Genomic DNA, 23,035 nt, shown 5'->3' on the forward strand with positions numbered 1-23,035 from the left:
TAATCTCTGGTCTAATACACAAGAAATAATCCTCTTTTGCTTGGGCAGTGCATCAACACGACTCCAGCTACTACGCCACTGTAACCATCTTGTATTCTATACACTATTTGAGATTGTAGCGAGTGTCCTCAGTCACTCCACAAGAATAAATCAAAACCACATTCCCCCCCTACACCGTTACATAATCCACAGTCAATATTTAAAATTTTCATCGCCATGATGATGGAAGCAGCAATGACCTCCGAAACATCAGTTAACTTCTACCACATTACAAAGCGCCACAGCCCAGAAGACAGCGATTTCATAAAAAAACTGGTATCAGTTTTGCTGCTACGAAATTAGAACTGAGACAGGACCTCCCTTGTTCGGCTGTGTGAAATATTTCCTTGTAGTTTATTTAATATAATCGGCATAAAAAATTGATATTTTTATATTCAATCGTTTCGTCAAACTAGATTATCCACAACTCTACGTCAAAAGTAGACTTACTCGCACAAACACACCCCCCAAAGTATAACATTTCTCGGGAATGGACTCGTCCAAGATCCTATCGCAAATGAAACTCAGAAGATAACAGGACTGCAACCACTAAATACTTTCAATATATGAATACATGGCAATTAGTTTATTCAGAAGAGTACATTCAACGTGTACAACAGTCGGTTAAATTACACTTTGGGTGCTTTGAGAAGTCAGTATATCACATGCACGGAAGTACTTAATAAGTCCCCCACAAGTCCATTGTCTAAAACAATTGACAAACAAAATGGCGCAAACAATTTAGACGATTCTTAACGACCGTGTACATTTTCATATGGATTGAACAAATTAAAGAAAGTAAACTAAAATATTTGCGGACTCAAACCGTTCTGATTTAAAGTAATTACGAAACACGAAACGTTAGACATCTGGTAGGTCATCCTAGATGGGGGATCGGATTATCTCGAGGCTTTAGTCCCACACAGCAGTGGAGAGTAATAAACAAAACTTGAGTACGGACAGACGCCGAGCTATTAAAAAAATTCACATCTTTATACAAAAAAAAAAATTACTAACTGCACGAAACAGTCGTCGTTATAGAGTAAAAAAGAATTTCGTGAACCCGTAATTATCATTAATGTGTTCGCAACAACCCGCAAGTGGACACTGAGCCTACTGAATCCAATTCACGCCCTTAAGTCTGCAAATATCTGCATATTTATATTTTCATTAACTACTGTATTCATATTACGACACGTACTATATAAGTGGCAGTGTTGTTTAATATTTGGTCACCCCTGAATACTAATACCGCTGGCACTGTCTGTCCATATTGGAAGGAATGTGTTCTTGTATCTAACGGATTGAACGCACAGCACAGCAAGCCAGCCAGCGAGCCTATCACCCACTTCACTCTAGCCAGAAGTGCATGCAACATATGGTAGATGGCATAATGTCACATGTACAAAACCCATACAGACGACCTTGTTCTGAGAAATATATGATGGCATTCTCTCTCTCTCTAGTAGTTTCAAGACATCGAAGTAACGCGTGGGTGGATATATCGTCCATCAAAACACTTCCACTACACAGTAATAACATCGATTTATAAGTTTACTACTCACTACAGCGACATTTGCGTACATTCATAAACTGAAAACCTGCTTAAATTTCACGGAGCAAAGTCCTTCTTGACAAGCTGACAACAGATCGAGATAGTCCTTAGCCAAATTTTCACATCCGAAAGTTAATTGTCATATTCCCAACAGCCCTCCAGTGGTCCCAACCCTAAGTCAGTTGAATCTCATCTTATTTCTAGAAGACACATTTTAATATTATCAACCATATCTTTTCCCTTAATGCCTTCCGATTAAAATTCTGTAAGTATTACTACGTTCCACGCCCATCAAATCACACAATATTCGGTCAACAGTATAAATTACAAAGGCCACCTTATCTTAATATCGTTATTTAACTATATAATCAAAATTAGGTGACTATAATTCACGTGAAATTCTTGATGAAGGTACTTATTTTTGACTTATTAATATATATAAAACTGTCATTAGAAGTTGTTTTACGCATTGTGTAATCACTCGAAGATAAGCTAACCCACCAGAAATGTGTTGCATTTTTTTTATACTTAGAGTGGGGATGAATCCATATAATCACATGCCTGTGACTCCAATATTGATAATTACCGTAAAACAAACAAAACAAATGTCGACAATAATGTAACTACAAATATTTTCTCAGACGTAACTGTTTACAAACATAAAATAAAACTGAACTCACCGGATCCAGATCTGAATCCCATAACTCCTTTAGGTCAGTTGTGCCAATATCATAAAACGTTCTGTCCACGGAAAATGTCTCCATTTTAAATTTCAGAACACACACACACACACGTTTAAATTAATAAACGATATCGTACTGTGTTCTTATTAAATGTATGTCAGTATATAATTCTCCCTTTATTAAGTCAATTGGCACTATATTGTCAAGTGATCACGTTCTTTTAACGTGAAAGCACAATTGTGATAACTTTTATATTCCGTTTTCCTCAACACACACACATCAAGTCGATTATACAATTAAATGTTTCACGTCGCTGAAATAACTGTACCATTCACTTGCATGTTCTTAACACACGCTTGTGATATTACGTAATTAATTAATTCAATTTAAATATCAATAGGAACTTCTTTCAATCCGTAACATAAATCAGTTCGCTTAGAGGAACAGAATAACAGAAGCGAGTTATAAACAAGTCTGGAAGGGGGGAGGGGAATTGTCCGTTTCCTTTTCCGGTACGAAAAGAGATACTTAAGGAGGGGCTGGCGAATCGCAGTGAAGCGAGAGGAAACTGTAATATCTTCCTATTACAATACGGACACTAGAGGTGGAAAACAAAACGTCTGCAAGCCGATTTCGATATTCGAAGTACACTGAAACACTTCCTGGTGCACTGTGTATAACATGAGAGAATATTTCGAGAAATTTCACTCGCTGATAACCTACACCACCACCAACCACGACAGGCACCTGTTGACTAACTTTCAGTACACATTTGATTAACAGCGAAGTCACCAGTGAGGGGAGTATCACAAACACTGAACGAATCCGAGAACTTAAACTCCCTCCACCCACCTACAACAACCAATCACAACTGTTCCTTCGGCTAGTAAGCTGATAAGGGTGCACGTAATTCCGTAGGTTAAATCCACAGCACTTATTAAAGAGAGTTTAAGATAAAAGATACCAACATTTCGAATTCTTATCAAGGGGTCAAATGTGGAAGCCGGATGTTTCCATGTTTGTCGAGTCTGATGCAAATGTCACACGGCGAAGCGCACTAGCTACTCGGTTGCTGGCCGGCGTCCTTCTAAGTGCTGTCTCTAGCACGAAGTATGTCCCCTCAACCACTGCTCCATGAGAAGGCGGAGTCAGCAGTTTCAATGACCTTTAGAATGCTATGCTTCGCGTTTCGCCAAAGTTGTCTCTGATTGGTCGACTTTCAGGAATGTGGAATCTTTATGCCTTCTTGCACACTTTCAAGTTTAAATTTGCAACAGTAGCAAGAATCTCTTAAACATTTTCTGCAAGTTTCCTTTTTTATAACCTTTTTTTTTCCTTATTGTTGCTTCATATCTGCCAGCTTCTATTATGAAGTACAAAGTTTGTTTATGGTTGAGTAAACTTCGATGTTAGAAATGTGAAGTTTATCGACAATAAAGTTTAAAAAGGACGAGACGGAATATATTGATAGCATATTGTCCATTTTACTGCAACACTGTTGTTTCCTCTCTTCACTCCGGTGGACTTTGGTTACGCCCAATAATCAGCTGTGCGGGACAACGCGAAATCGATTGCCACCTATTAGTGATTCTAGCAGTCTCTTCTTATACTTCGGTGGCTCTAACGATAAAAGGAGCTTCACTCTTAATTTAACTTCAAACACTACCACACCTTCTTGCCTTACCTCAGTTTGATTAATACCAAACGGGGGCAAATAGTGTATTATATTAATGGATCATGGGCTGGAATCACAAAAAATGAACACAAAATGTGGGAAAATATTAGACTGAGAAATTGGAATTTCACTGTATTATTCCACAAATTAGAGACTGGTTTCACTGCTGCCAACCTACCTTCAACCTTTGTTTAAACATCAAAGGGACAAGACACGTATATGGAGATGGGTATTACAGAATTTCCAAAAGTTTTGCTGTCACAATGAGATATTTTTATTACAATAAAAACTCTTCTCTCCCAATGATTTTTCCTCTCCACTTAAGGTAACGAACACTATTATCCATATGCGTACACTAATGTGCCAGCCAGCAGGAAGTGGGATTTGAGCAGTCAAAAATTACAATGGTACAGGTCATTTGAACATTCTTTAGTGGCTTGGTACACAACACTGTAACGAAATAATTTAAAACATGCAGAAAGGGGGGCTACACACTCATTTCAATGCTGCACACTTTATTTAAAATGATAAACAATAAAAAAATAATATATATATAAGTTGAATGATGCACAACCACATCAGCAGGAGCCCCCCTTCATTTTACAACAAAATCAAGATTATTGAGAACAGAAATCAAAAGAGTAGAGTAGAGTAGATAAAGCTGTCAATGACGACAGAATTGTCAGGAGAAGAAAATCCAACATAAACATTTTTCGCTGATGGACTTGCAGAATATTTTAATCTAGGTAATTACGAAAAATGGAACCAAAAACCAGAAGGAAGTATAATGTCATCAAGTTACAATGCAAGAATTTGAACTGTAAAAAAACTTTGTCAACAAAATCAAATGTTTTACATTCTGTTATAGAATATGCAGCACCCATGTACAGATTTTGAAAGAAAAAAAAAAGGTCTCAAACAATTTTCACCATTAACTACATTTTCCTGTGTCGTTATATAGACCCACACAGAATTTGAGGAAAAACAATGCTCTCTTCACATCACACATAATAAAAATTGCTACACGTTTAGTACGCATTTGCAAAACAAGTGAAAACTGTTTTAAGACTAATAGATATTGTCAAAAAGCAGGAAGATCCATTATGGAAATCAAGACTTAAGAAGAAAGAATTAAAGACAGAAGTCATTTTACCACAGACTATTCAATTCACTCTGTGCTAGAAGGGCTCCAATTATCGGTCGAACGAGGTGTCCAGATGTTGTTCAGTGACCGAAATGGATCAAACCCAAGACCTTGCTGTAATAATGAAATGTTAACATTAGGCCCATAACACCATAACTTTAGATATTTTCTGTTATACATTTATTTGTTTAAATTAAAAATATATTTGAGTAAACTTCTCCGCACATTAAAATGACACGTAAAATGTCTACTGCGAAAACGAAGTATAAAATGGATGTACATTTGAACTTTATAGTTGGAAGGGTCCATTTTCTTAAAAAAAGGAAACTCTGCTTATGTCAGTGCCAACTCATACTTACATCAATGTCAGCTGCGTTATCTTCGTCAACGTTATGGGACGCCTCCTGTCTAATTGGTGTGGGCGACACGATGGGACTGGGCACAGAGGAGACAGATGAAGCAATGGAGCCCGTTCCAGTAGACCACGGAGATGACGACCACACCGAGTTCACAAATGAGCCCCACACCGAGACAGGAGAAGCATCGTCTTCCTCCGATACTTTCGGGGCGCTATAAAGAGTAGCATCTGCCACTGCTGGAGTATACAGAGGGTCCCACAGAGAATGAGGCCATAATTCTGTTAAAAAAAAATATATAAATAATTATATTCAGTTAATTTAAAATTAAGAAGGATGAAAAACTGATACCTATGTGCAAAAAAACAAGCAGACATAAAATATACCACAAAACAGATTCGAGGAAACTTTGCGCGATACCTCGGAATGCGTTTTGATACTTCTCTTCCTTCCGTTTATGCGCTTGTTCCATCAACAGGTTCTCTTGTTTCCATACCATATCACTCATAAACGGGGCCGACTCTGGATTTTCATCTACCTGTAATACAGCAAGCATTTTTAGAATGTAAGTAACAAATTCCTTCCACAAATACAGAGCTCGGGACACTTGCATTTCTTAATAAAGACGGCTCGGACACTTTTCTTTAACAACTGCCAATAAAAAAGGTCAGCGTCACGTCTGATGACCAAGGAAGCCACAGCTCTGGTCCTCATTAATTAGTTACAGAATCTAACCTGCAGTGACTGAGTTGTCTCAGGGAATGCACCAAGAAAAAAGCTTGAAGATTTCTTCTGTGGTAGAAGCTGCGACGATGATGACGACGATAGTGACGGTGACAGCGATTTGCCATAAACCTCCCAAGAAGAAGACGATGAAGACGGAATTTTGGTCTTTTTTGGACCTATCGGACCTAAACACGAAACATCCGACGCTGATTCTTCAAATTAATTTTATAATGTAAACGTTAATAAAGATATTACTCGAATATCTTAAAAAATACACACATTAACACACAAGTACTGAGAACAGGATATTATTTGAGGATTGAAGATTTAGCTATGTATAAAACGCTGCGTTGCTCCACACTAAGCAATAATTAGCGTTAGCAAATGGTACTCACCGAGTCCAGACGTAATGTTGGTAGAAGTGACAGGCTCTGGTGCTTTCCTGGTAGCAACAGTGCTACCAATACTGCTACATACAGGCAGAGATGACGCCACCTGCGAAAACTGCTGCTGTGACTGCTGCACGTGTTTGTGTGGAGCCACGATATTCGAATAAAGAGAATTGTCATTTCTTGCCACTACATCACTAAATGTGGCTCGTTGTTCACCCCAGCAATTACTTGAACGTAACGGAGGTGATACTCTATTGTTACAGTTCCCCAAGCTGGTAGATTCCACCACATGTGTTGGTCCTAAACACATCACATAAAATACATTAAAACTTACCCCACTTAATGGTACCTGCGCCTTGTCGTGGTGGCGGGGCTTGCGCACCTCGGTGACCCCAAGAACTACTGGTAGGGCCTCCCTAGCCAGATTGGTCGAGGGGGAGAGGTCAGACTAAGACAGGTACCCTGGTCCTCCAGGTTGGGGGTTGGTCACAAGGGTAACAACCTTGCGCCGTAAAAAGGAAGACGTTTCGAAACCTCGATCAAAGCCTCGAACAGATGGACATAACAGAGGACTGAATGGAAGAGGAGAACTGAGGAGGCCGTGGACCGAATACGGACCGGAGAGCCATAGAAAAAGAAGACATTAAAACTTACAAAACTATAATTTCACATTAAGATTGTGGTATTGTGGGGTCTTGCAAAATGTAATCTTTTGGTTATACATCAAAGTATTGCACAAATGTGCTACCAGCATCTTTGTGGTTAAGCAGGTTCCTCCAAAACACTACACTGCGCAATAACCGATAAGACCACAATCTAAACTCACGTCACCAAAAAAAAAGAGCCTACTTTTATGCGCCTGTGGTACCTGGTCTCCTAACCACAGGGAAGAACACAGATTGAGGGTATTTCAAAACAAGGCGCTCAGGAAAAATATCTGAATCTAAGACGGATGATCCACGTCTAAAGAATGAACTTGTCAAAATGGTACGTCACTATGACGACTTCATCAGATTTCATATTACAACACAAGCCTACTGACCCTTTGAATTTCCAGTTTTATCGGTTGTGCGCCTCTTAAGTACATTTCCATCTTTCCGATCTCGACTGGTATTTTTAGACGACTTCAGTTTGTATGGTAATTCTAAACTCAGTGGTCTAGGGACATCAGTGCTACCAATGGTGGACGTCTTGTTTGATCCAACATCAAACTCCTGCTGCTGCTGTGTGCGTTTTACCAGCACTGATTTGTGACTGGACTTCCAGCGGCTAGTGAAATCCTTCCTCTTTTGAGCCTCTCGATCATAATCATCATCATCACAATCACCTTCGTAATTATCTCGGTAGTCAGAACTATGGTTATCATTCTTTGCCGTTGTTTTGTGTGGTCTGCCTAACGATCGTGTCCCACACGAATCTCTTTCCTGGAATAAATATTCACAACATAAATTAAATATATAAATACACAGACACACATAATTTGTATGGTAGAAAAAAATACATAAAATACAGGAAGTTCCCTCAAATGTTAGATTCCTTCTTCAAAAAGAAAATATATTTAAGTTTATGACGTGCCTTTTCAACTTCATCATTGTTTGAGCTTTCTGTTGTTGTGGATGAAGTTTCCTCCTCTGAACAAATCATGGGTTCTGGATGAACTTTATTCTTCTTGAACGCTTGACCGAGCCTTTTCCCGTCTTTACCGCTCTCCGCGGTCTTCTTGCAGTTGGACTCCACAGCCACGCAATTTGCCGTGTTTGCCGGCGCTTTCAGTTCCGAATCTACTTGTCTGGATTTTAAAGTAGAAACTCCTTGACTGGACCTCGAAAATACACTCCCCCAACTTTTCTTCAACACTGGAATTTCGTGTAATGACTCAGAAAGTACAGGCGCATCACTGTTATTGCTGTTTCGTTTTCCAAGCTTCCTCTTATTTTTTATTGCAAAAAGTGGAGTCGAAGAATTTGAACAACCTCCTTCAGGTTCGTAATATTTCGCGCACACTGACCCCTCCTTCGCGTCTATTTCACTCATTATATGCCTGTCATCAACCACTGTCCAATTGTCATTTTTGCTAGATGAACTTCTGTAAGTGTTATTTGAGTTGTGTGACGGCCCTTTCAAGTGCTTCTGCGTTTGCGGAACTGATGAATGAATATTCCACTCTCCCACCTCTTCCTGTTTTCCATTACATGATTTACTTTCCCCATTCTTTTGACCACTAGGAGAACTCTGTTTTACATCAGACAGTACACAGCTGGCTCTATCTACTTCCATGGCTATGAGGGCACACCTAAGTATACGATCCGACTCGAAGAATGCGGCGGCAAGAACACAGAATAGAAGAAATGCCATGAAACTAACAGCTGAATAATAAAGTAATGGTTCCCAGTCGGGGCGACCCAAGACGCTGGAACAAGATACCAGAAAGTATGGCGGCAAAGTTGTAATTAATGTGTAATTAACTGGTATGCCAAGACTAGTGTCTATACTCAGAGTACGCTGAATACGAGAAAGTGTAAAATCTGGAGTGAACGCTATGTCAATCTTGTGCGTGCCATTTGGCGGAAGATAAAACGCTCCGCAGTTAAGTATCCGGAATCCGTAACCTTCGCAAGGAAGTCCGTTAATGTTAAAACCTGTCACGTGGATCGGCAAATCACCGGTGTTGCGAGCAGTAAAAGACCTCTTCACCGTGAGATTTGGTACCGGGAACTTGCGATGTTTTTCTCCTAAAAACAAATTATGCATGAAATTTCAAACACTTAAAAACTTTCTCATACAAAAATTAAATTATATTCCAATCAACAACTTACAAATATTTTTCTTAAAGAAATATACATTTTTGCTTTTTCATTATCATAAACTGTTTTTAGGTATGGTATAAGCAAAGTAAGAAAACATCGACTTACGTTCACAATCTTTAAGAAGTTTCTCTGATAATTCAAACAGAAGAGGAGTCCCAGATCCTGGTTTTCTGTTTCCAAATCGGAACTGCGCATGTGAAGCCTGCCCTATAACCTGCACAACCTCCAATACCGTCAGGTTGTTTCTCACGTAGATAAGCGCCGAGACGGGCCCAGCTTTTACGGGCGAGAAGCCCAGTCTGGCACGAACTGTTTCACCGGGTTGTATCAACATGGCAAAAGTTTCTCTATGTACTGGAACACCCAGTTGACTCTGCAACATGGCGCTAGGCCTGGTGCCTTCCGCCCACGTAAATTCTCCATGTGCCGAGTTGGAGCATTCTTTACAATCAGGACGAAATCTATTAAAAATGATCGTGACTTAGAAAACAGAATTAAAAGATAAAACCGTCTTACTTATGTACATCTGATGGCCTTGCTTGTTCATGTCATATGTTTTGTGCTATATATCTAAAAATTTTGAGGAAATAACAGACAGAATGTGATGCCATAACCCAAAAGACCACATTCCAAATTTTACTGCCTTGAAAACCTCATACATATTACTATATTTGTTAATATAACACCAACCTTTCTGGAAGGCTGTCCAAGAAATGGTTTCCCTGTACATATACAGAGTCGAGAGCCAACTGAATAATCACCACCTCTGACGAAGGATTTCTCAGGACAAGTTCCTTGTATGATGTGTTCCCAATCTGCGTAACAGGAAAGGTGACAGCAGCGGTGAAGCCATCTTGAAGCGAAGACAAAAGTTTGGGCCATGTGAGTCTTACTCTGGCCTGGAACATGTGGCTCCGCACCTCTGTGGTATCTAAACGCAACGTAAGGTTCTGCCATACTGACGACCCGCCATCTGTCAGTGCCAGATAACGGTTATACCTTATGTTCAACAACACCAAGTCTGTATCTTGCGCATGAATAGGGAGTCCCAGTACATCAAGCCAGTGACTCCCAACTGAAAAGGAAATTACAAAATTCATACACTTCTGAAACTCGTAAAAGACAAATATTAAAACTAGTCTGGTCAAGAAAATTCCCGTCTCTTACGTAACTCAAGCAGTCGGCCACTACGATACATTTCTGGTCTACCATGTTAGAACATCTTTCTCCATGGACCACTTGCATATGTACGAAGATGATCACTGATAATGTGGAGTACGCAGACAACAGGTAGTAAGTTATCAGTCTTAAAAGATCACATCTTAGGGGGTACGTGAAATTTTAAAAAAAAATTATTTTATGATAAACACTGAATAATCAGTAATGTAATTTATTTTAGATGTAGTTTATATACTATGTATAACTTGAATTATACACCAACAACTTTGGGGGTACAAAGTTGAAGAGAAATTATATCTGGGGGTACGCGAAGACATCTTAGGGGGTACGTGAAATTTTAAAAAATATATTATTTTATGATAAACACTGAATAATGAGTAATGTAATTTATTTAATTTATTTTGGATGTAGATTATATACTATGTATAACTCGAATTATACACCAACAACTTTGGGGGTACAAAGTTGAAGAGAAATTATATCTGGGGGTACACAAACAAAAAAAGGTTGAATACCACTACTCTAAAGCACATTAATCTCAACTTCAACCATACAGATAGAGGCAGCATGTTCTTCAGACACGTTGGTACGCAACCAGAAGAATACAAGGTGCAACAACTAAGCAAACTATCTCAGGTATTTTACTTATAAATTGGAGTCTTACTTACGAACTCGGTTCAGTTTCACATAAATATAACAGACTTGTGGGTAATTTTATATTCATATTATTTAATGTTAAACTAAACTTATTTCATTACTAAAGAAACATCCCACACAACTGATATGATTCCAATACAAACAAGTAAATGGGACACTGACGACAAAACAAGACCAGAATACAATGCACAAAACAAATGAACACTCCTCGGGTATGAACGAAACACGTAACACTGACGACTAGTTAGCTATCCCAAGAGAATTTCTCACAATCCACATGCATTTAAGAAGGTAAATGTTAGCGACTAAATTAAAATAAAATTAAACATGTTACAACAAATTCTGAATCTTCAATGCTCGCCTTACTATTTTGTATAATTTATAGAATTTGAGGTTCTCACACGAGTCCGAAGACGGCTGTCTTATGGGTTGTAATGCTGTACAGTCTGGTTGAAGTTTACCCATTTCAGAGGTCTTCGGGTCCTCCGCCAACAAGGCGATAATGGAGGCAGTATGGCGTTACAATCCAGAAGACAGCCGTCTTCATCATGCGTAAGTTGGTTTGGTAAGTTAGTGTAAAAATTATTATCTGGGCAAACCCAGACGTGTAATGTCATTTAATCTACCGAGTACCACTCCCAATAAATTTGTTTCAGAGAATAAAATTTCCCAAAATGTTCACAGGAAAAATCTTTAGATTTGAAAAGTTCCCCAAGTTAACAGTCCCACACATACACATTTATAACACAAAATGTACACAAGCTTACATAAAAATCATGCAAAATCATGCTTTTAAGTAGTAAAATAAACACAAATAAATATTACGACAGAGGATGGAAAAGTTCCAACAACTGGACAAATACAAAAATAATTATTCCACATGAAAAAGTAAACGATAGGACAGTCTTACGCAAATTTCTTCACAAAACATAAAACGTTCTGGTGCCAAGAGACCTGACACAATTCTTTTATACAGGTTGTATGACAAGTTCAAAAACATTGATCCTTGAACTCTCCTTGAATAAGATCATCAAGTGGTTAGCACTCCTGCTTTGTAACCAAGAGGTAAAGTAAAGCTGTCCCACTATACACCACGTAGGCACTTGGGGGGGAGGGGGAGGTAGTATAGCTGCTACTCATTCTTAACCTCAGCACTAGGTGGGGATGAGTGGTTAGTGTCACTCCCCAGCTGCACTTTACTCCCGGGAAAGGACCCCAGTAAAAATTGTATAGGAGGCTGGGTGGGCCCCACAGTCGGTCTGGAGGCTAGACGAAAAATCCTCTGCCCCCGTCGGGGATTGAACCCCGGTAATCCAGTCTGTAGCCAGTCACCATACTGACTGCGCTACTCCGGCTCATGCATCCAGGAGGTACAGGATTCAAATTCTGGCCCAGAGACTGGCTACCCAGAGTCGCTGCCTGCAGGCAAATTTGGGGATAGTGCTTCGACTTACGCCATGACAACTTCCTTGCACATCTTTTCCAAATCATACTTCATCCCATCCTTTGACACCATAGTCTGAGGTACTGATAGTGTCGTTAAATAAAACACTAATAAATGAAGAATACGTAGCAACATAAATTTCAAAGTTACCAAAAATACAGCTCCAGATAGAATTTCGTACACCACAAAATGTTACATTTGGATAAGGGCACTGATGACTTCAGACATTCAAGAAACTTTTCCACCCGTAACAACATCGTCTCCACTCCTTACTTGTGGTATTTGCTGATATCCCAAGATAACACTGATCTCTGCACCCAATAGCTGGGTTGAACGTCAGCACACCAATTGAGCTGATGTTAAGTGGCGATATGGGAGGTACAGGTAAAGTGAAAGAGCTGTCATGTTGTCTCTTGTACTCAAAGCTCACTTGCGGATCTGGCGGCACACTCGCAATGCCGGTCACGTCCATTTCTCGATTGAATAGTGACCGAACATGAAGCTGTTGCATGCATACCTTCCCCTGAGAAAGAACATCAACGATCATACCACATACTCTGAAGAGAAGCCAGCTACAGCTGGGCTATTAAAATCGCTGTCACGTTCATTTAAAAGTTTAGCTTTTACATTCAACCTACGAATCCACATGGCATCACAACACAGCAGACCACCATCAACATCTTCAGCTGGGTTACAAACTTGTAAAAACTATTAAACATACCCTCAGATATTATTAACCCACAGGTTTACCGATACAAAGGGTTTCCAGCCAGTAAACTGGAAAGTTTATGGCTTTGGCCTGCTCCCTTTCCCCAACAAGCACGTTCTTTAAACGTGACTAACTACTTCACACAAACACAACAAATCATAGTACTCACAGGAAAGCAATCATCAAGCACAAGTGATTCTGGAACTATCTCAAGATTCCCGTGTAATACCGTCATCCTTACTGGGATTACAACGTGCTCAAATTGAGTCTCAACAAACACTTCAGCTATTATATCCCCTTCAGTGTTTGGAGCCGTGACAGACACTCGGAATACAGCGTAATGTCCTCCCATAAGAACCAGCTGCAAACACAAAGATGCGACTGCAATGTAGCTCTGTCGTAGAGCTAGGTAAAGAACCGAAGTAAACAGAACAAAAAACAGTAAATTTTGTACGCAAAAAAACTCTTACAACAGAGCTCATATCACGAGATACACTTAGCAGCAAAGTCGGCATGCAACAGAATTCAAATGGTCCATTTAACGTTTCTGTACGCGAGGCATATTTATAATGTCTACAAATGCAATAGTTTTGTGTCTAAGAGAAATGGAATAATTTATTTATCTGGAAGGCTTCATTACAGACGATGTACATATTTACGTAAGATTTTCCATTCTCGATAATGAACCTTCTAATAACACAGTCCCCATAATACGAATCTGTCACAGTTTAAGTTCAAAGTTACAGAATATTATATGATTTCTCATTTATTTCGCTTTACCCCCAGGAAAGGACCATGGTAACCATTCAATAGGAGGCTGGGTGGGCCCCAGAACTGGCCTGGATGCAGAGGCTAGAGGAAAAATCCTCTGCCCCCGTCGGGGATCGAACCTAGTCATCCAGTCCGTAGCCACTCACTATACTGACTGAGCTATGCCGGCTCTTTATAAGACCATCAACCACCATTATTACTTACTGTTGTGTTCATATTACTGAAACTGTGTCGCTGCAGTACAGTTAACAGGTTCCCCTCTTCCACTCCAATCAATTCAATTAGCGTGCCTGTCGTATTTGTACCCCAACTTTTCAGAAGTACTGCAACTGGATTCTTATTAATGACAGCAAAATGAGCTTCCTTTTGACTAGAGGTCCCAACCGTTCCAAAATTTAAATCTGTTTCGTTAAATCCTGATAAAATCACCTGCAAGCACGTACACAAACATTAATATAATTCTTACTCTTCTTACAAAAACGCAATTCTCATGTTTATTAATCTAATAGAAAAGACAGAGCCCAGCGACAAAATCCGACACTGGAGGGTCAACAATCTTAAAATGAACACCTGCTACCAGATCCAATACTGAGCCAGTTCAATCCAAACAACATAAATCTTTTCAGATTCATACTCTGCTCTTTCCATCTAAATCTTCAAGTGGTCACGTATGATCTGAAGCTTTCACGGCGACTAAGTATCTTCTCAGGCTAACAGCTGTGTCAGGTGGTTAAGTGGTGAAAACACTGCACTTCAGTAGCCTGAGGATGAGGAATGTTTTTGAAATGGTGTTTTCTGATTTTTCAAATCCCTTGTGCATCTTTCGAAAAAGGTACCAAAAATAGATCAGCAACTGCTTAATCGAACTGCATGGTTTCAATGCCGAAAGACTTACCTTCATCAACCGTCCATTATAGCATAAAAGCGGAATTGATACCGTTGAAATATTTGTATGTAAGAATAGACTTGATTCGAGTTTCAACTCTGATTCAATTGTTTCCTTTTTGACAGCTAGCTGGAACAGTAAAACCTTCTCCCCTTCACCAAGGACTACAGGTGAAAAATTTTTAATCTAGAACAGGAACATCAGTATTAATGTTATAACGTTAACAGATAATGCCGTTAACAAAACTCAGTATGCCACAGACAGTATAAATATCGGTGTTTATAAGAATAAAACATAAATAATTCTGATACAACATATAAAACACCAAAGTTTTGTAAAGAGGAAATGGAATATATCAAGGATTTGTGATTTGGTTTAGTCAGATACAGTTTCTACAAAGCAACAAATCCTAAATTTCTCCGCAATTTTAAACAATTTGACAAATCAACAGTTAACAAATTTCTCAGCATACTGATAGAATTCCATTTCATACGCTTTATTGTTCCACGTATGTAAACGTGCAACATAAAATATGAAGATTATAAACCATATTCAAGAGCATAATTCACTTTCCCAAAATACCACAATCTAATGTCTGGATGCAAGATTTATGTAAACATTTTAGACCATGGAAAACGTCATCATCCGTTGATCCATCGACAGAAGTGAAAAATTTACTCTGAAGAGCAAGACAGCCCCCATACAGTACCAGCAACAGAACACAGCTTGTTTTCTTTCATTAAAAATCTTCAAGCATTTAATTCAATCCTCTTATCATGACCGCAGCCATCATGTCTTCAACACGGCGCACCATTATTCATCGCATTCACATGGCCGCATGTTACAAATCACGTGACATGTGGCGATGAAGAAGAATGAATCTCCATCAATTTAATATTTTCTCACTCGCTCCACGCAAACATTCACTTTCGTGCGTACAGAACTCAGTATACACTATTGTTCTTAACATATTAGCAATTATATTTAAAATGATCTTACCATAAAATGAGGTTGTGCTTCCTCGGGAAGGGAAACATTTACAAGTGCCACCGGTATTTTGAATTCATTTGTTACAGTAAAATTTCTAACACTGAGATTCAATCCCAAGTCGGAAGAGTAATGAGTGACGGAGGCATTAAATTCCAGGCCACCTTCAAACACGTGAGCCAAATAAGGAATCACTAATTTCTGCTGGCTCTGCTTGGTCTTTATCAGAAGCTTACCGCTGAAAAGTTGGGTTTCAAACGCAGTTTTCCCTAAAGGAACAGAAAAATAAGAAGAACGATAACACTGCAAATTACCATATATCATTACAATATGTGGTAACTTATTTATATATGGGCTGTTCATTTACACGTAAATGAGGAGCTAATTTTCCACAAAAAACTGAAATTCTACATATTTATTCTCGAAACATATTTATATAATAATAATAATCTGTGGCGTAACAGCTCCAGAGAGCCAGAGCCGACGAGCTTGACTGCTGGCCTCACGCTGACGTGCCTAAGCAGAGGTGAACGATCATCCAACCAGATATAGGGTGACGTGTGGTCAGCACGACGAACCCCCAGCCATTGCTAGCAGAACTGAAGCAATGTAAATGAATAATGACGTCCTTCTGGGTTATGACGCTGTGTACACTTGTTGGTAGATGCCAACACTTCAGAACACAAACACTGATTTTATTAATGCCAACAAGTCCAACACCACAAAAAATACATTAATTCCCAAATCCTACTTACAATCAAACGTTAAAACAGCTACTTGTGTCGGCGAATTTGAATCTGGCGGAACTTTGACAGGCTGAAAATCTATTTTCAAAGCTTTTGATACTGGAGTGGCAATAATATTCTGAAAAAGAAGTATCACAAATTCTTATATATCATACCTTAGAATATTCCTGAAAAAGTTGAACTACACATGTAACAATGCCGTTTTTCAAATTGATATAGCATACTTGTATTCGAATCACTTTCTTCAACGAGTTATAAAGCAGAAGCCTGACTTCCTTTGGTTTGTCTCGGCTGCCCCCGATTCCAAAATCTAATACGTCGTCTGTTGAGTACAAGCCGATATTAGAAGCCACTTCTACTTCCACCGGCACAACCAGAACTTCGTCGCTATTATTCACCCTGAATCTGGAGCATAACAAAAACAGAAAAGTCAATGACCTCGGTAAAGAACGGAAGTTTCAATTTAATATGCAGATCACGTTCTGAAGGAAGCATATCCAACATTGATCCGTCAGGGTCTGGACAACCACGGTTAAATTTCTGGCAGGAAGACGACTTCTTAGATGGTCACCAAAATGTCAGAGAAACCCGTCTTCAAGTCGGAAGACTTTTTTTTCTTTTTGGGGTTGTCTTGTAGGCGATTGTCATAGGATTCATTGCCTCTACATTAAAGGTAAAAGATATTGCTGTTCATAAATATGTCTCCAGTTACTGACACCTTGAAACAAATGCCTTCTAGAGAAGCTGATATTTTCTCAACTGGTCAATAAATTCCCCACATTTTATGTAACCTGAAGTTCGTTATCATGTTTAAATAAGACTGTTACTGGTTTTCCCCCTCAAACACTTAAAACCATTCCATACATACATATCCTCTTTCTTTAAGATCAAATATATTATCCTACTAAATACATCGTGGTCTTTCGAGAAGGCACATCCCTTCATGTCTTCCAATTAAAATTTTTTATGCATTTCTCATCTCTCACATGTGCTACATTCCCAATGCAACTCATCTTTGAATGAATCATCCTAATATTTAATAAAATCACATACCTCCTCATTAAGTAATTTTCTCTAGTTTCCTATTTTCCTGTGAATCTGTATTGTTCTTTCTGTATTTTGAGTGAGCTACCAAGTTTCACACCCATACAAAACAACACATAAAACCAATTTCTTTTATTTTAATCTTTGTAATTATAGTTTGGAGGTGGGAAGATAACTTCAATAACACATTCTCTTACCGTGAAAATATTTTATACACAATGAAATTTGTACCTGATATACGCAGTATGATTTTTCTCTGTTGTGGCAATGAAATGAATCCTGATCACAGGTTTCGTACAAAAAGGTGGTATCTCCCATAAATTTTTAGGGCCTTCCTCTTCTCCAGATGGAAGTTTCAAATGGATATCACCTCCAGTACTGTAAATTTCAATGATCTAAAAAGAAAACAGAATTATATAAACAGCAAGAACATTTCTTGTATCGATGACTATATCAATTGCTAACGACTTTGCTTACTTGAATGGAAGTTGCATGAGGATTGTGCATATATATAAGTGGAGAGTATGTTGAGTTGAGCGGCACACGTACGCCCACGAGCGGCCTCAAGCGATAAGGGCTGCTGATACTTGTGCCCTTCACCTGCAACATATCACTAACTTTAATATTCAGTGCATTTATGGGCTTTGCATTCTCAGGACAAACAATGAATTTAACCCAATCGTTATTTAGACAAACTTAACGTTTCACAAGAGTGAACACATATTTTCATCATAAAACAGACTTTGCACAACCTGGTACTTGAAACTCCCTTCTGAAGTATGAATGAAAAGGCAGCTTTCCACCTCTCCTTCCTCCCGTCCCAAGAACACGACACTGAATGACGTATTCCCAAGTGGGGGGATGATCTGAAAGCATCAATTCGAGTGATTTTCCACTTGTCATAACGAACTCAACATTGATTTATTGTAAAATGCCCCTATACCCTTACCTTCTCTTCGAAAAATGAACTGTGAAAATGTGCTGTATCGCCCGATATTGAAGACAAGTGAATTGTTTTATTATCATTCACGTTGAAGAGTGAGACCTTCTTTTGGTGTGGTATCCCAAGATATCTATAAAAATACCACCAGTAAAATAAAAAACCATGAAGATAACTGCATAAGGAATGTCAGGAATATCAACAATACAAAAAAAATAAGGTACTTGTGGGTTATCGGGACACATCGCTTTAAAAATAGGTTAGGTTAGGTTAGGTTAGGGTAGGTTAGGTTAGGCTAGGTTAATGTGTGTGGATAAATGACATATACTTGAAAGTTATTATATTTTATTTCAATAAATGACAACTAACCTAACCTAACCTAACCTATTTTTAAAGCGATGTGTCCCGATAAACCACAAGGGCGAAAAACAATGCCACCAAATGTGATGTAATATTGTTCATACATTTGATCAAGTAAACTTTAAAAGGTGCTTATGAATCAAATATAAACACAAGCAATGACTAAGAGCAAAAATGGGCTGGATACCAATGCTATAATTGTACACGGACCTGTTTTAAGGATGAAGGTGTATACGACTAGTTTCAGGCCAAAGTGCCAAAACAAAAAGCAAATGTTATCCAGTATTCAGAAAATTTTATTTGAACTTAAGTCCTCTGGACAAATTGAACTAACCAAAATTAGGTGCCCAGGAAAATCACTTCCACAGACTTAAACTGAATTAAACATAAAATAAATCTTTACTAACCTTTCTTCGAAGTCTAATAGTGGTGGATCAAATTTTAAATTAAGTTTATCATTATACACAGAATTTTCATCTAAACTTGGCATCCTGTAAGAAATACAAAATATATTAATTCATCTTGTGGGTTAGCATCTGAAAAAGTGAATACAGCAATGATGTTATGAGAAAAAATATGACTCCAGCTTCATATAGAGATAATTCACAAATCAGTCCGTTACTTTTAAAATAGCAATCAATATAAATAAATGCATACCACGTGAGGAGCATGTAGGTTTTTTATTACTGAAAAATTGTGTATTTTTAACAACAAACAATTTACATTTCACAAGTAGCATAGTACGGTGGATTCCTGTTAATTGGGACGCACCGGGACTAGAACACTTTGGCTCGATTTAACGGCTGCCCCAATTATGCGAAGTTCCACGTAAAGAGTTAAAAAGGTTTGCTCTTTAAGATTTAACGGCTGCCCCGATTAACCGGAATCTACTGTATATACCAACAGCATGGCATAAGACAAATAAACACTGGTATAAAAATTTCTTATAAGCTTCCTTCTGTTTTCTTTAATTATAATACAATCAACATGGGATGAGATGAGACCCCATGTGGTTGGTAGTTTTGTGATTGATTAATTAATTAACAGTGCTGTACTAATTAATGTGGGCAGAATGATATATCAACATGGTTGTTTAGTACTGAAGGCTCTGGAATGTATCCATTGGTGGGTTGTAGTATTAGTAAGTTTTCACGTTCAGTCGCCATGGAGTTGGTTAAATATTGGTAACATTGCGTGTAAAGGCAAGGTAATGACCGAAGATGGGAGGCAGAGAAAATGCTGCGAGCATCTTTTTTGCTAAACTCATCTAGAACACTCTGGAGTTGAATCAAAGTCTTCTTCAAAGCCCTTATGGTCTAGCCACATGACCACTTGCTCCGCGTTGACCACTACAAAGGCACTTGTCATATCATAAATGTGAAGCTAAGATAACTGAACAAATTACCACTTTCTTTTGGCAAAGCAACTGACATAAATATGTTATGGTATTGTAAGGCACCCATTTGATAGCCAGGACATATTGGAACTTGAATGCTCTCAGTGCATTGACAATTTTTATTTTAGCAAACTTCCTATTCCTTTCATGTCATAGTAAGAAACAACAATGTCTAACTAACTAACTAGATGGCTTACCGAAGGCTCATCACCGAATTAACCAAAGCCCTCCACCGGTCCCTGTCCTGGGCCAGCAAAATCCTATCGCCTTCAACTCCTATCTCCCATAGATCCCACCTGATGTTATCCTCCCATCTACATCTAGGTCTCCCTAGCAGTCCCTTCAGGTTTCCCAACCAATACTTGGTGCACACCTCTTGCCCCATCCATGCATGCCACATGCCCTGCCAATCCCATTCTTCTAGACTTAATCATCCTGACAATATTGGGAGAGGAGTACAAATTTGTAAGCTCACCATTATGCAGTTTACAACAATGTCTCCATTTGTATTTTTAACAGCCTTATATTTCTCCAGCTTTTGTGCAGTCTGCATTATTTTAAACATGCTAATCTAAACAGCACACATAATCAGACAATAATTTTATGCTTCCTTCACCAAAACGTTCAGAAGTTAATACAGGCACACAGACATGATGGACTCCATATGCCTATCTGTCTTTATAATACCTGAAAAGCGAGCTAAAATATCACCAACAAAAAAGTATTCCAATCACTTACCCAACACCTGAAGAACCAGACAATTCCTGCAAAAACAGAACATTAGTATAATTACAAATAACAAAAAATACAATACCCAAAATTGTGTTATAAATCTTTACTGTCTAATACTGAATTATAAAATAATAATGTAATGGAGTTAATTAACTATACTGGTGTATTATTTCCAGTTGGGTAAACTGAAAATGGAAGGATATGAAGATTATTCATACACTGTTTCATGAACCTTAAACTGGGGGGGAAAAAATCTGATAAATAGTGTGTGAGCACAAGGAATCATAGTGTTCATTATTTTTACAGTTATTATACAATTCTGTCAGAAATTAGTGCTCCTTCTATTTGAAAATAACTTACATGACCTACTTCATTTAAGAATTTTAATAAAAATGCACACTGAGTTATTTATGTAGTAACATCTCTGATAAAGCTCCAAGCATTTTGTTCTGCAACATTTCTGCTACTGAGTAACTGTCAACAATATGACATTTGTATCATTATGTTGTCAATGTCAAATGACATAGTTGCATGGCAAAATAGAAATAATTTAAATCTGTATTTTACATTCGGTACTGCACCACCTGTAACACAGTTATACTAATAAAGCATTTTATAAAACTTATATAATTACGATAACGACAAGGTTTACCTTGTGCATTGAAGATGCTGCTATGCCAGCCACAAGATATCTAACTTCATTATTGGCTTGCATAAAAACTGGAACAATTAAACACATTTTAAATTTTACGCAATACGCAACAGGTAAAGGATATTATACACACACTAAAATGTAATAATCCAAGCTAATGAGAACACGTAAATGAAAGAGGCTCTGAATGATACGGAAACGGATTATACTTTCCTAGCACATTTGAAACATTGCACGGATTAGAATACCATAAAATATGTTATATTTACCACTTTCCTTCCCATGGGTGTTCCCGTGTATTGTCATTTTAGTTTTTACAGATACATCTAATAATGTTAAGATAAATATAAAAAACCAAACTGTGTGTTCAGCCATTCTCACTTCCATATTTTTGGATTTCGTCAAACAGCCAAACGGCGGCCATAACACTATCGATTAGTTACAAAATAACTCGATGACTCCATCGATTTAAAAAATTGGCAAAACAAAGAAATGGCACGTATCATATATCACGTATTTAGACCGACGTCTCATGAATTTCCACTCTTTTAAAGAACTGATGGTTAATGATCACAGTGCTGTTCAATGGATAGCTAATAATACTATCAATGGCAGCAGTAGTTCGGTAGATAACACAGTACGTTGCTTTTACACCACAAACTGCCTCCATTGGCATGCACTCTTCTACACATACAAAGAACATTCTGTTTCCATAAAAGGCAGGGAATTTTTTCACCAATGCTATACTGTTACTGGTTAAACCTTTTCTGAGAACTATTTTAATATTTAAATTCAATTCTCATTCTTCATACAAAGAAAACCCATTCATCTTCAAAATTCAAATACTTGGTTCTGAGTCTTATTTCCATTTAGCAGTTTCTGTATCTTATGTAGTTTGTTTCATAATCAGATCCACATTATTTAGGTATGTTGATTCCAGAATTCAATGCGTTTAATCCATCTTATACTTTTCCTTTTTACCAAGTTCCTCAACAATTTTCAGTGTGTCTGCTAACATATATCCAATATATTTCCTTTGACCAATAAGGGAAGAGCACAATTTACGCACAATGCTGTTTTCTTTAAAAAACATGTAAGAAACTAACCTCTCTCTTCCACTGGTTCCATGACTTGTTTGCTAAACCCACCTAAACT

The 23,035-nt window shown here is 38.1% G+C and overlaps 2 protein-coding genes across 2 annotated transcripts in view; both read right to left on the bottom strand.

Annotated features, from left to right (window-relative positions):
- LOC110833781 (cyclic AMP response element-binding protein A) overlaps window positions 1-3,380 on the bottom strand; it is a 101,304-nt gene extending 97,924 nt beyond the window's left edge. Inside the window, exon 1 of the mRNA XM_022072270.2 lies at window positions 2,275-3,380. Within this exon, the coding sequence (XP_021927962.1) occupies window positions 2,275-2,358 (84 nt within the window). The 5' untranslated portion in view covers window positions 2,359-3,380. The remainder of the gene's footprint in view (window positions 1-2,274) is intronic.
- An 822-nt stretch (window positions 3,381-4,202) lies between these two features.
- Tmem131 (Transmembrane protein 131) lies at window positions 4,203-22,385 on the bottom strand. The gene is made up of 24 exons (XM_022071795.2): window positions 22,150-22,385; window positions 21,881-21,948; window positions 21,235-21,260; window positions 19,508-19,591; window positions 18,750-18,873; window positions 18,553-18,666; window positions 18,278-18,400; window positions 18,032-18,195; window positions 16,981-17,161; window positions 16,766-16,874; window positions 16,023-16,279; window positions 15,033-15,209; window positions 14,342-14,566; window positions 13,536-13,727; window positions 12,931-13,180; window positions 10,068-10,452; window positions 9,483-9,838; window positions 8,146-9,302; window positions 7,613-7,994; window positions 6,574-6,870; window positions 6,188-6,363; window positions 5,873-5,990; window positions 5,456-5,733; window positions 4,203-5,210 (listed from the first exon to the last, which is right to left on the bottom strand). The coding sequence occupies exons 1-24, from the start codon at window positions 22,265-22,267 to the stop codon at window positions 5,121-5,123; spliced, it is 5,451 nt and encodes a 1,816-aa protein (XP_021927487.2). The 5' UTR covers window positions 22,268-22,385; the 3' UTR covers window positions 4,203-5,120.
- Window positions 22,386-23,035: the final 650 nt, after the last annotated feature.

The sequence above is a fragment of the Zootermopsis nevadensis genome, unplaced genomic scaffold (genome assembly GCF_977971745.1).
Source record: "Zootermopsis nevadensis isolate Lab colony 2312 unplaced genomic scaffold, Znev_1.0 Znev_ptg000001l, whole genome shotgun sequence".
Lineage (NCBI taxonomy): Eukaryota > Metazoa > Arthropoda > Insecta > Blattodea > Termopsidae > Zootermopsis > Zootermopsis nevadensis.

Excerpts from the sequence above, each read along its gene's own strand:
- Tmem131 (XM_022071795.2), bottom strand. The coding sequence starts at position 22,267 with ATGGAAGTGAGAATGGCTGAACACACAGTTTGGTTTTTTATATTTATC. Across the intron at positions 18,196-18,277 it reads CTCATGCAACTTCCATTCAA|ATCATTGAAATTTACAGTAC; the intron begins GTAAGCAAAGTC and ends TTTTCTTTTTAG. Across the intron at positions 14,567-15,032 it reads ATAATGGACGGTTGATGAAG|GTGATTTTATCAGGATTTAA; the intron begins GTAAGTCTTTCG and ends ACGTGCTTGCAG.